This window comes from Antechinus flavipes, chromosome 6 (assembly GCF_016432865.1).
Source record: "Antechinus flavipes isolate AdamAnt ecotype Samford, QLD, Australia chromosome 6, AdamAnt_v2, whole genome shotgun sequence".
NCBI lineage: Eukaryota > Metazoa > Chordata > Mammalia > Dasyuromorphia > Dasyuridae > Antechinus > Antechinus flavipes.
In genome coordinates, this window is record NC_067403.1 from 165,985,172 (window position 1) to 165,998,332 (window position 13,161).

Sequence of the window (13,161 nt, forward strand, 5' to 3'; positions counted from 1 at the left end):
TTCCATCAGTTTTCTAAAGATAAAAGCAATTGATAAAACACCCCCCCCCCAAAAAAAATTATCTGAACTGCTTTCCTATAAGGACACAGAGATTCAAGGAGAAAGTGAGCTGAATTTTAGAGAATGTGACAATAAAACTCAGATTTTGGTAGCTGAATATACCTCGCTACTTTGGGAAGGAAGTTCCTCTTAAGTATGTTTTTTCTGGGCTCCTGAAACTGAATACTGGAGTGAGAATGATTCCACAATCTGGTCACTGGAGAAAATGTCTTATGACAAAGATCTGGAGGGATGTCTGGACTGGAGGAATAATGTCAAGGAATTTTGAAATAGAGAAAAGAAAAGCCTCAATTTCCCCATAAAGTGTAAGGCTAGTCAGTCCTCAATGGAAGGAAGGGAGGGAAAGGAGACTGGTGTGACATCTCCCCTCTGCTCTCATGTACCTTGAAGTCTCTTCCTTTTAAAGCAAGGACTCAGGCTCGACTTCCTCCTGATCCTTTCCTTAACCTTCCAGGAAAACCAGGTTTTCCAGGTTTTCCTATCTCTCCTGGCGCTTCCTTTGTACTTACTCAGTTTGAGCACAAGTGCTTTCTTGCCTCTCTCTTTTGCACCTAGTAAGATCTTTAAATGTTTGTTGAATTGGATCCTTTAAGACTTTAAAGGGCTATTTTGAAAGTATTTTTTAAAAAACCTATTTGCTTTTGTTTTTAGTTGCCAAATCAAATTTAGATTGAATTTTCCCTTCTCGAAGAAGAAAATTATAAAATTCCAACCCTCTCCCTGGGCCTTTCCCCTACCCCATAGCCCTATGATCTCAATTCTGCCTTTGCGTTTTGCCCCCAAACACCTCTAGTTTTATAACTAGTCACCCTATTGATATTTTCTTTCCAAAGTTTGATACACAAATACATGAACAATGGTAAAAGATATGAAAATGGCAAGCTTTATTATTTACTTAGTTCATTTCCCCCATAATTTCCAGGATAGCAGTATTGTTCCAGGTTGTCTACAACTAGCATCATACCATGATTACAGACCCCATAACTGCCAGCCAGAACTGGGAGCATAAACATACATGTTACATATATATTGGACCGGGCCTGTGGGGAAAGATGGAAATAGAAGACATTGGATGTTACAGAAATTTCTTTGTTCCAGATGGGGCACCCAGAAGTTTATGCTTTAGGGTTGAATCCATGTGGTATCATCGCAATTCCTGAATCTATTCCCACTTTCATCCCCATTCCCAGAGGAAGTACAACTGGGGGAGTTACCATGACCTTGTCAGTCACTGAGAGAACCAAGCTAAAAATACACATTCTCCCTCTAAGAACACACCAACAAACAAAAACAATGCTCAAAATGTTGGCCTAGGCCCTACATAAAATATTAATTCATGTCTTAGCTAATGACATCTACAAGGCAAAGACCCTTTCGTTACATTAAATCAACAGGCAATTGTAGCAGGCACTTGAGATATAAGGAAAGGCAACAACATTATTCCTCTATTCTCAAAACAGTCCAAACAATGTCCTCATTATTCACTAAACTAGCTAAGAATTAGGTGACCTTTGAAGGAGATGCTGGTCCCCCACAGGTTTGAACCTTGCTTCCCACTATGACCCACTCAGCACCTTGCTCCCAAGCAACTGGGCAATGAAGTGGAAATGGACCAGCACGAAGGCATCAATGGATGGGATGCTACAAAGCTCCATGGAGCTGGGGGAGAGAAAGGAGGGGGCACTCTCAGCAGCAGCAACTTCACAAAAATGCAGTCAATAACTCTGGATGAACTTCATAGGCTAAAAGAGCTACTGAAGATAACACTGGAGTTCTTGTTTCTGTGGAATAAAACTATAGTAATATATATCTATATCTATATATCTATATATAGATATATAGATATAGATATAGATATAAAAAGCACAATAGTCCCAAGTTATTTGGATGCTCCCCAAACCAGTCAGTGACAGCCCCACCATTTATGAACGACCATATCTTCATTCCCAGTCTCTAAGAATCGATTACTACATTCTTCCCAACGGACAATGCTCCCATTCTCTACTATCACAAATTTCCACTTCAGTGCCATATCCATTGGCAAAGGGACAGATCTGGACCAGAACCAATCCTTTCCACACTGGAGTGGGATGTAATTGTGCCAGCTGCCAAGGCTCTCATGGTCTCCAGTGACCGCCACCACCGCCGCATCTGACGTGGTGATGTAATGAACCTGGAACTGGACGCTGACTTGCTGAGACAATGGGGACACTGCTGCCACTCTCTTTGTTTTCAAATGAACTTCTTGACCTTGGGCATCCTTGGAGTCTCTTCCATAGTCCAGTCCCTGATTTGGGCTCGAGGTCCGGCATTCAAACACCGATACACCAGCATGAGAAGGCTCAGAACTTTTGCCCTTACTAGCATCTCTCCATACTGAGTGCTTGGGTACCATTTCCCAGTCCTCATGATCAACCAAATCTGGACCTTCCATCTGTAGAGTTTTCAATTCTTCTTCATGTTTGTCAGAAGGGAACTTCCCTGTAGAGCACACAGCTGTCTCCTGTCCTTTGAGAGGATCTGATGGATGAGAAGATTCTGGACTTTCCCTACTTAAGACTTCCAAGTAATTCACAGAGTTAGTAAGTCCCGAGAGAGTCAGAGATTCTGTCCCTAGCAGCTGAGTGGAAAAGGGCTGCTCTCCTGATCTCAGACAGTCAAAGTCTTGAGTAGAACTATTCTGCGTTTTCCATGTTGGACCTTCAAGGTCACTGCTCTTGGACTCAGACACCAAACATCCATTACTTTCCTGATGATGCTCTAAAAGACAAAAAATATTAAAACATTGCAAGTATTAGAGGATTCATTTGGGAAAGGAGAAAACAAATGCCCAGTTAATTGTCTGAAAGTTCTTAAGTTTGGTCCTCAAGATAAGGACCTCAGATAAATAAACTGATCAGATGTCAATAAACCCCAGAGGGACAAAAGCTAAAAAAAGGAGGGGGTTCAAATAGCAAACATTTAATTTAGCCTTTTTTTTCCCAAAAAATTAGGAATCCCATAAAAAGTCAAATAGGGCAGCCATGATATAGTGGAACACTTCAGAATCAGAGAACTAGCTCCACATGCTGCCTCTGCTCTTTCGTAGCTATATGACCTAGACCTAGATTTCAGTTTAATCATTTAATTTGATTCAGTAGAAAAAAGGTAAAGACCTGTTTGGATGAGTTTGTTCCAGCAATCTGTTAGTCTGAACACCAAAAATGTGGGGGCTGGATTAGGTAGCTTCCAATATCCCTAGACATTGATCTTAAATATATTTAGTTGATTTGTAGTATTGTGCTCTCAGGGCACAAATCCATACTTCTTGATCTGGGTTTGTTTTTCTTTCTTTCTTTGTATCCCTAGTACTTGGCACAGTGCCTAGCATACTAGCTCAATAAATGCTAGTTCTGACTGAGAACAAGGTTATAACTCTACAGTCAAACCAAGAAATAAGCCATTGCCCATATGTGACAAAGGAAGCAAGAAGGACAGAGGTCACTGATTTCAGGACAGAGCACCTAGCAGCCCAACAATCAAACAGGACCTAATGTTGCCCAGTTTATGGGGCAAAGAACAACAAACAAGGACAGGGTTTGCAAACAATGCTCATTCCTGCTAACCAGAGACCAGAAGACGCATGGCCCCCAATTCCAAGTCATATGTTGTTGCTCCACCAGCAATCACAATAACAGAGTTCAAGGCTGGGAAGGTTTGGACTGCCTGCTTTCAAAATTATTGAATAAAGACTTCAAAATGACTATCAGCCATGTTTTCAAAAAATGAAAGTATTTTGATAGCTGGGAGCAGGGGGGGGGGAAGCATCCATTTTGGTAACACTAAATGCCCTCCCCCCACCTTTTTCTAAGGGTCTTAAAAAAAATCACACATCAGGTGTGTGTTTTGTTTTTGCTTTTCCTCGGGAATTAAGATGGGAGTGTGAATATATATTTGACTAAATCTGGAGAGGGGAAAGATAAAAAAGAAACCATGATTCTGGCAAAATTAAAGTTTTCTAAAATATTTTATATTTAAATTTTTCCTAAAATCTAATAAAAATCTAAAAACCCCTTTAAAAAATTAAATCACTTTTAGAAACATTTATAAAATTTTGAGTTCTCTCCCTCCTCCACTCACTGTGAAGGCAAGTAATGATTTAGGTTGATGTTCTAATTCAATTAGATCAGCTTTTATGAAGCATCTTAAGTGCTTGCTACAGGAGATACAAACATAAAAATGAACCCTGTTCTCAAGGAGCTTGCACAGGGGAGGGAAGCAGGAAGGAATTTTATACTATGTCTATATATAGTATATATGTTCTAAACATAGAATAAATATAAGGAAATTTGAAGAGAAAAGAACTTCTACCAGATCAATGAATCAATGAAGATCTCAGAGAGAAAACATTTGTTGTTTGTCCTTCCTTCTCCAAGATAAATGACCAGGATATCAGGGAGATGATACCACAATATGCAAGTGAATTAGATTTAAGGGAGGAAGAAGGACTATGCAAGGTCACCAGTCTCATTTTCTCTTCCAGAGCCATCTGCTTCCAGTGGCCAGGTATAGATCAGGAGAACTGAAAATGTTCAACTACCATGTTGAAGGAAAGAAAGAGTATGTAGGAGGGTAATTTGTGTAAATGCAAGAGGAAGGTGAGTTTAGAGAATAGCTAACTGAATGGAGAAAATTTAGAAATGGAGCTGGAAACAGGGTGTGGAATGAGCTTTCCATTTAAGCCAAGCTAAGAACCATAGATTTTATGTTGTAACTATTGTGGAGCAATTGGAAAGTTTTGATAATTATCCTAATCAGTTAGGTGGAGTGTGGCAGTTAGGTGGAGTGTAGGTTGGAACACAAAGGCTGGCCCATTAGGGATCTGTTGGAATAGTCCAGACGAAAGTTGATCAAATTTAGAAGTGTTTATATACTATTTCTCTCCTTTCCCCCACACCCAGCCGAGTTGTTAAAACATTTACTTCACACCCTTGTATTGCTCTTATCAACAGATGTTTGAGCTCACCAGGCATATGGTAGAAAACAGCAAATGAAAATCACCAGACTAAAGACCAATAATAATATTAATATAGCAGTTTAAGGTTTTCAAAGTACTTTACGTATATTCATCTTTTTGAACCTTCTAACATTCTCGAATAAAGGGCTCCATTTTATCTATGTGAAATTTGGTGGTGTCCAAAGGGCATCTAAGAATTATCTCCAGGAAGTTGTATGATTGGAGTTCAAGAAAGAGATTAGGGATGGAAGGACATATTTGAGATGTTTGTTTTTTATATTATTTTTAGTCATATGTGACTCTGTGATCCCATTTGGGGTTTCCCTGACAAAGATACTTCCCATTTCTTTTTCAGCTCATTTCACAGATGAGGATTTAAATGATTTGCCCAGAGTCACACAGATACTAAGTATCTGAGACTAGGTCTTCCTAATTCCAGGCTCAGTGTTCTATCCATTGCATCACCTAGCTGCACCTATCTGCATAAAAATACTTGAACCCAGGGAATGAGTGATGAAATTTCTGAGTGCATATATAGAGAGAAAAGAGTCCAGGGGCAGAGCTCTGAACAATAATCAACATAAGACCAGGAGATGGAAATAGAATGAACAAGACAGAAGCAGAGAGATGGGAGATACAGAAGTATCCAGGAGAATGGAGTGGCAAACAGTTGCAAAAGTTAGAGAAGTCAATTATGAAAACAGAAAAGGTAATCAAATTTAACAATCAAAATCATTGCTAACTTTAGAGAGTGCAGTAAGGAAAAAAGAAAGCAAGCTTGTAAAAAAAAGAAATTAAACAAGCGAGTTGGTGGCAAGGAAACAGGGATGAAAAATATAGGTAATTTTTTGAAGGGTTTTGGAAGTAAAAGGCTAGAAAGACAGAGTCCTATTTAGATGGCCTGGGATAGGAGAGCCGAGCATGTTTATGGGAAGCTACCCTACTCTTTTGAGGCTAAAGGCCAAGGTAATGGATAGAGTTGGCTTTCAAGCCCTATCTCTGGCACATACTGGCTATGGGACTGAGGTCATGTCTAACCTCTCCATGCCCTAGGCAACTTTCCAAATCTATAAATTGCAGAGCAGTTGCCAACCGTATTGAGCAGAAGGAGTTTGTCTACACCAATGAAATCAGAGGTTCAGTTTAAAAAAAAAATAGGAACAGAAAAATTTAAAGTAATAGTGTAGAAGACCCTGGCAGAGCTACCCTATTTTTGGAATACAAATTTGACCATAAAAATGGAACCCAAGAGTAAAGAGTAGTTAGTTCATCTAAAAGGGATGTCACAAGATTTGTAGAAGACTGGGCCTCAGACTTTATTTGATTTGATCACCTCAGATCAAGATAGTGCCTTCTAGAAAAGAGCTGGGATTCAAAGCTAAATATCCTGACCCCAATCTCAAAATCCCCTTATAGCTTTAAAAAATTGTCAAGGACCCATTTGTATTCTTAAAATTAAGGAACCTCAAATCTTTCATTTATGGGGATTATAGCTAGTGATCAATATGTTTTACAGTATTTGAAATTAAAACAAATTTTTTTAATTTTTAAAAATAACAATATGCTACATAAATAACATCTTGTAACATGAAATGTCTTATGTTAACATAAATAGCATCTTTTTATGAAAAAACTTATGAAAAAAAATTTTCCTAAAAATTTGGTGAGAAAAAATAGCATTGTTTTACATAGTCTTGCAAAAGTCTGGCTTAATAGAATGCAACTGGATTTCAATATCTGCCTCTACATGAATATTCTACTTTGAAGCTCATGAAAATCTCAAATCAGGTAGTTATATAAATCAAGATTTTAAATCACTTTTTGGCATTATAAAAATAATTTCGACCTCTAGAGTCTCCTGAAAGGGTTTCAGGATCGCAGGGTTCTGAGGACTGCACTTTGAGAACAGGAGAGATTAAATTAGTAAAAGGAATAACTAAGTAGTCTGTGCCGACTAACTGCGGGGGAGGGGGGGGAGAGGCGGGGAGAATGGGGGGTGGGGGGGGGAGAATGGGGGGTGGGGGGGGGAGAAGAGTGTGTGGGGTGGTGAAGGGCGGTGTCTGCAGAATTCTAGAATGGGATTGTCCAGGACTCCCTCCGGACCGAGACAGGCCTTCGTTGCCACTCACCTCCCTCCCAAATTTAGCTCGGATGATTTCGCATACCATCCCAAGTTGTCAAAGCTAGAGAAGAGATGGTAGGGGTTCCCGAACCCAATTCCCAGCCTCAAGGGAAGAGTGCCTCGGAATTTCTGGGCACTTTGTGCAGTTTGGGGAAAAGGGAAGGGGGCAGTTATGGAGGGGATGGGAGGAAGGCGGAGACGGGAGAAGAGCGCGAGAAGCACGCCCTGCTTAGCTTGAGCTGAGCTCTCAGGGTCTAGGGACAGGAACAGAGACACTCCTCCATCCCCATCCCACCCCTCAAGTAGCTCCGGGGAAAGGGGTGTAAAAACTGATGAGAATGGAGGAAAGTAGACGGCTTCAGATTTTAGAAGTGGAAGGGGGCTCCTATAGTAATTCCATCTCCTGCTATAGAATAAGAAATCAAGGCCTGGAGGCACGAATTGATTTGCTCAAAGTCACGCAAGTAATAAGTGACTGAACCAATACTTGATTTCGGCCCCTCTGACCGTTTTTCCCGTTTTGGAAAGTTGAGGCTGGAAAGAAAAGGGGGTGATCCACCAACCAAGCTGATCCAGGCATAAGGAACGCCAGGAAAAAGGGGCTGAAGGGACCCACGTGACTCAGCTCCAGGCAAAGTTAGGGGTGTGTTCACACCTTGTACCCTTTTCTCCCCCTCCCAGCTTTCTTTAGAACCGTTAACGATTTCTCAAACACCTAAATGAGGATTGCTAGCTAGAAGGCACGTACCTCCGGCTGCTTTCTTGACATTCCGGTCCTCCCTCTGCTCGCCGAGTTGGGTCACCTGCTCGTGTTTGGGGCAAAAGGGGTCCCCGCCATCTCCTCCTCCGTTCCCTCCGTCCCTTTTCAGGGCTGCTGCGGCCACCTCTTCAGGCGACAACTTTCGCTCCTCCTCGGTCCCCGCGTCCTGGTCCCCGGAATGCCCCCGCAGAAGCCAGACGAAGAGCGCACCGGCCAGACCTCCTCCCACCAGGAGGGCAGATATGACAGCGCCCATGGCTCCGGACGCACGGGCCGCGAAACAAGCGCTGCAAGGGATGTCCGACGCCCAACCTCGGGGAGAGGGGACTGCGGGGACCGGGGAAGGGAGCGAATGCTGTGCGACTCTAGCTCTCAGACCGCCCCTCACCTCCACCTGCCCTTTTATCTCCTCTTCCCTTCCGAATCCCCGCCCCGGCAGAAGCTCAACTTTCTCCCTGCCCCGCCCCGCCCCGCCCCGCCCCATGGCCACCCTCCGCTGGCCGCAGTCGCAGTAGTTGGCCCCTGTAGGAGGAGGAGGAGAAGAGAGCAGGGAGGGGGGTGGGGAGAAGGAAATTATGGGGAGGAGAATGCGCTACTGCAGTTAGCTCTTAAGCCTTATCCTTTCCCTTGTCCTTCTACCGAAATCACTGACTCTTCCCCAGAGTTTTACAAGGTCAAGTAAAGTCATAAGGACCATCACTCCTCTACATCTTCCTGTTTGCCAAATCACTTCAATCCTTTGGTCTCCATTGCCTTTGCCATCGGTTGAATTGAAGCCTAGTTCGCTGGACAGCACCCGATCTAGAGCAGGTCGTGGAGTTGCAATCCAGGGTGCCAGTCTGCCTCCGAGAGAGACGAGCAACAAATGGTCCAGGCTGATTTAGCATCTGTAGAAACCCAGTGACGAGTTCTAATTTAAAAGGACGTGAAGAGAAAATGAATTCTAGTGTCAATTGGATCCCTCTGAACCTCTCTGAAACTCAGTTTCCTTATCTGTAAAAGGAAGGACTTAAGAGTTTGGAAGCTTGATTATATTAGATCCATTTGATTCTCTCTGCTGTGTCCTTTCAGCCATTTAGGGAGAAGAGGATTACCGTTGCCAATCTATCACGTCAATATCTTGTTTGTACATAGCTGGCTGTATGTCTCTTCCATTAAATTGTAAGCAGACTGTCTTTTGCCTTTCTTTGAATGGCCGAGACTGGGCACATAGGTGCTTAAATGTGCTTGTTTACTTTTAACAGAACCTATGCATGCTAGTGCCTTTTCTCTATCGATTATCTCCAATTTATCCTGTCTATATTTTTGTACATGGGTTGTCAACTCTCCCGTTCGACTGGGAGCTTCTTAAGATACAAATCTTTGTATCCTCAGTGCATAGGTGCTTACCATTTTTGGACTTTAATGAGAGCATATGAATGCTAATGCCTTCCGTCTGTTATTTTTCACCATTTTGCCCTGCATATATTTTACTTTTACGTAGATATTCGCATATTGTCTCTTGTATGCAACTGTAAACTTCTGGGGAACACGGTTCTCTGGTTTTTGCTTTTTTTAGTGTCTAACTTCAGCACAATTCCTGGAACACAGTAAATTCATAAGGCTTGTTGACTTAACTTGTTAAAATCCCCAGAGAAAATGTGTATAGAAAATTTCAACAAAATGTGCCTCCTCCTGGCATGACTCAGTAAATGAAGAGGAATTGAAGGTTTATCTATTTAAGGGTGAACAGAATCTGTTTCTCCTAAATTAGCAGTCCTCCCAATTCACTGCCAACCATATAGGATAGGGTGAATGGGCTTTGTACCACTACCCAGAACTTCAGGGATGATTATTAGCTTTAACATTCCTTCAGAATGGAAACTACTGAACTTAACACAACCTAGTTGTGTTAAACAATTTAATTATTCAAAATAAAAGACGCCAGATGGTTTGATTCTTTCCCCTTTTGCCCTACTTGCTTCTCAATTCCCTTTTATTATCCACCCTCAAGCACTGAACTTTTGTAAATGCCAGGGAATTTGTCTACGGGACCGATTTCCTTCTACAGAAAGAACTTATCTGGAAGTTCTTCCCCCAAAGGAATATCTTTTAAAATCATTTGAGGGCATATTTGCCAATGTCCTTGATGATGACAGGATAATGTAGTTCAAAAACTGATGGGTTTGTAGCCATAGGAATTTGGATGAAATCCTACCTATAATTCTAAGTAACTTTGGTCAGTTCTTTTCACTTTCTGGGTCTCAATTTGCTCATCTGTCAGAACTAGATGGCCTCTAAGGTTCTTTTCACACTTAAATACATTATTCTATTGATGTAAACTGTGATCTTTGGGGGAAGGGTGGTCCCATGTTAGAGATTTCAAACCCTTCCCAGCCTCTGGGAGGCCCCATCCTCCTGTTCACAGGGGAAACTGCCAAAAGGTAATCTAGTCACCACCCTTTATGGTGTTGAAAATTAATCCCTTAAATTCATCTGGAGATTGGTCCTCATCTCTGGGCCAAAAAACTCCAATATAATCAAAGTGTGAACTCCAAACCTCCACTAAGTCCTTTTAGAAGAGCCCACTGAGTTATTTTCTCAGTGTAATAAACCCATTTTTTTTTTTGCCACAAAACTTGCCTATATTCAGGATTGTGAATTCTTTTTTAAAGAACCTGCAGCACAGACCAGGGGATCTCTCAACCCTCATTTCTCACACCTCAACACTATGTTGCTATTCCCTCAAAAGAATCTAAGCTCTTTGAGGGCAGAGATGATTTTGTTATTGTTCTTTTGTGATTCCTACTCTCTAACACAGTGCCTAGCACATTCTGACAAATGGTTTCAAGTGAATTGAATTATGGTGGCAGGTACTGTTGTACATCATTCTCTGAGAAGATACTTTTGTCTTGGGCTTTTTAGTTAATTGATTTAACAGATGTCAATGTCACTGTATCATCTACATTGATAAATCAACAGCCTATTTCCTTCTTATAATCCACTAAATACTATATATGTGGGAAACAAATTTCATGGGTAGGAGTTCTGTTCTCTCTCCTTCCCAGGAATCCATTTAAGTTAAAACCCAAGACCATTAGTTAAGTTAAAACTTGTATTTTCCGGTTTTCATAATAAGGACTCTGTGGGCTTGGCATAACTGGGCAAGGATTGCTAAAAAACAAACAAACAAAAAACCCTAAAAATAAGGTAAAAAAACATTGAAGAGTCCTATGTTTATCACATTTTAAGTCTGTTGTGAAATAACTTGTTTCCTCTGCAATATATAAGAACTTTTTTTAGATACAGACCTTTTGTTATAAAAACAGACATGAGAGCTGATTTTGGCAAAGATATAGTATAATACTGTGGGATTATTCTAGACTGAGGAGCTGGATGGAATCCTGTCTCTAATACCTATTTCCTCTGTAGCCTTGGCCAAGCCACATAACATTCCTCATTTCTAAAATGACAGCACTGGAGTAAATGGCTTCTAAGCTTTATGATTATAATTCATTGAGCTATGAAGATAGTCACTGTGTTTTCCAACATAGGTTCATAGATAGAGAGCTGGAAGGAGAATTCGAGGTCATTGACTTCAATCCACACAGTGCTGGAGTTAACTCATATTGATTGGCTTGGGAGAGCCAGTTATTAAATTTTCATTGTGAGCATTACACCTGGAAATCGGTACACATTACAACTCAAGGCTTGATTTTTTGTTCTATTGATTGTATAGACTTAAGAATGTGATAGAGAAAATATTAAAAAATTACACTTCCTCCCCTGGAGAGTTATTAAATATTTATGAGCACACTCAAGTCCAACTCTATCATTCTACTGCTGAGAAAATTAGGGCTTTGAAGGATGAGTAACTTGCCAAACAGCAAGTGGGTAGGATTGAACCCAGAACCTCTGATTCCAGCACTTTTCATCTCAGTCCTAAGAGGATATTGAAAAGTTGAATGAACTATAGGATACAATGTTTAAAGTGAAAATGCCAAATGAATATTGAGTATCAGTAAATGATTTCTTATTTTAAATGAAATATAATTGCAGAGAGCATCTAGATGGCACAATGCATAAAGCACATGGCCTGGAATCAGGAAGACCTGAGTTCAAATCTGGCCTTAGACACTAGCTGTATGATCCTGGGCAAGTCACTTAATCCTATTTGCCTGTTTCTTCAACTGTAAAATAAGCTGGAGAAAAAAAAATGGTAAATCACTCCAGTCTCTGGCCAAAAAAATTCCAAATGGGGTCACAGATGAATGAGATAAGGTGAGATTTTTCAAGACAGTTGTGAAAATCGAGTAAGGCTTCATCTATTTCAAAGTTTGAGTAGGCCTGAAGGACTTTAAGCATTAAGTCAAGGGCATACTTAAAGTGTCTCCTCCTTGCTATTCTCCTAAGGACATACTTAAGTTTCCTTCCTGTTATCCCCCTAAGGGCATACTTAAGTCCCCTTCTTGTTATCCTCCCTATTTCAACCAAATATGGGCAACTATGTACTTATTGGTCAAGTTCAATTTCTTGGGTAGTTCCCGAGTTTAGAATATAAGATCCTCAGCCAATAAGGATGAGAGTCAGTGGTGGGAGGGGAATTTGCGTTAGGGATTAAAAGCATTGACCCTGCCCCCTATGGTGCTTCCTCCCTTTGATTCTCTGTTCGATGGGTAGGACACTGGATTCTCGGGAGAACATATAATAAACTTTGCTTTGTTTTGCTTCTAGAGATCTTTCCAGTCTTTTTATTAATGGTTTCTGACCCACACACAGAGAATTGGACACCCCTAAAGCAATTGAATAACATCACCACGACCAAATAACTTTAGTGGCAACATGTCCCCCATCTCCCTACAAACTTATGAGCTGTCACAGTGTACAATATATAGCAATAGTGGTAGGGTTCTTAAGTGGGGATTTCACAGATTTATAGATTTAGAAGGGATTTAGGTTTAATTTTTCTAATCCAACCATATCTTCTTATAAAGAAACTGGGCTACAAAGAGACCAGTTCTGGGATTTGAACTCAAGTCCCCTGACTATTGGAATCTTTACAAATTGTTAAGTCATTAGAGTTGATAGAGACAATAATTATCTAATTTAGCATGGTTCAGTATCCTTGATCTAATCTTACAAGATGTTTTGGGCCAGAACTTGAAACTCATTGGGCCTCTGCTTTCTTCTTATATATCAGAGAGAGGGATTATGGGTTTTCTCCCAGAGTGCTCTCTGGTCCTA

At 40.9% G+C, this 13,161-nt stretch overlaps 1 protein-coding gene across 1 annotated transcript; it reads right to left on the reverse strand.

Annotated features, from left to right (window-relative positions):
- Positions 1 to 920: 920 nt before the first annotated feature.
- On the reverse strand, positions 921 to 8,358 carry STBD1 (starch binding domain 1). The gene is made up of 2 exons (XM_051964393.1): positions 7,927 to 8,358; positions 921 to 2,820 (listed from the first exon to the last, which is right to left on the reverse strand). The coding sequence occupies exons 1-2, from the start codon at positions 8,192 to 8,194 to the stop codon at positions 1,964 to 1,966; spliced, it is 1,125 nt and encodes a 374-aa protein (XP_051820353.1). The 5' UTR covers positions 8,195 to 8,358; the 3' UTR covers positions 921 to 1,963.
- Between the last annotated feature and the right edge of the window lie 4,803 nt (positions 8,359 to 13,161).

Excerpts from the sequence above, each read along its gene's own strand:
- STBD1 (XM_051964393.1), bottom strand. The coding sequence starts at position 8,194 with ATGGGCGCTGTCATATCTGCCCTCCTGGTGGGAGGAGGTCTGGCCGGT. Across the intron at positions 2,821-7,926 it reads TGTCAAGAAAGCAGCCGGAG|AGCATCATCAGGAAAGTAAT; the intron begins GTACGTGCCTTC and ends TTTGTCTTTTAG.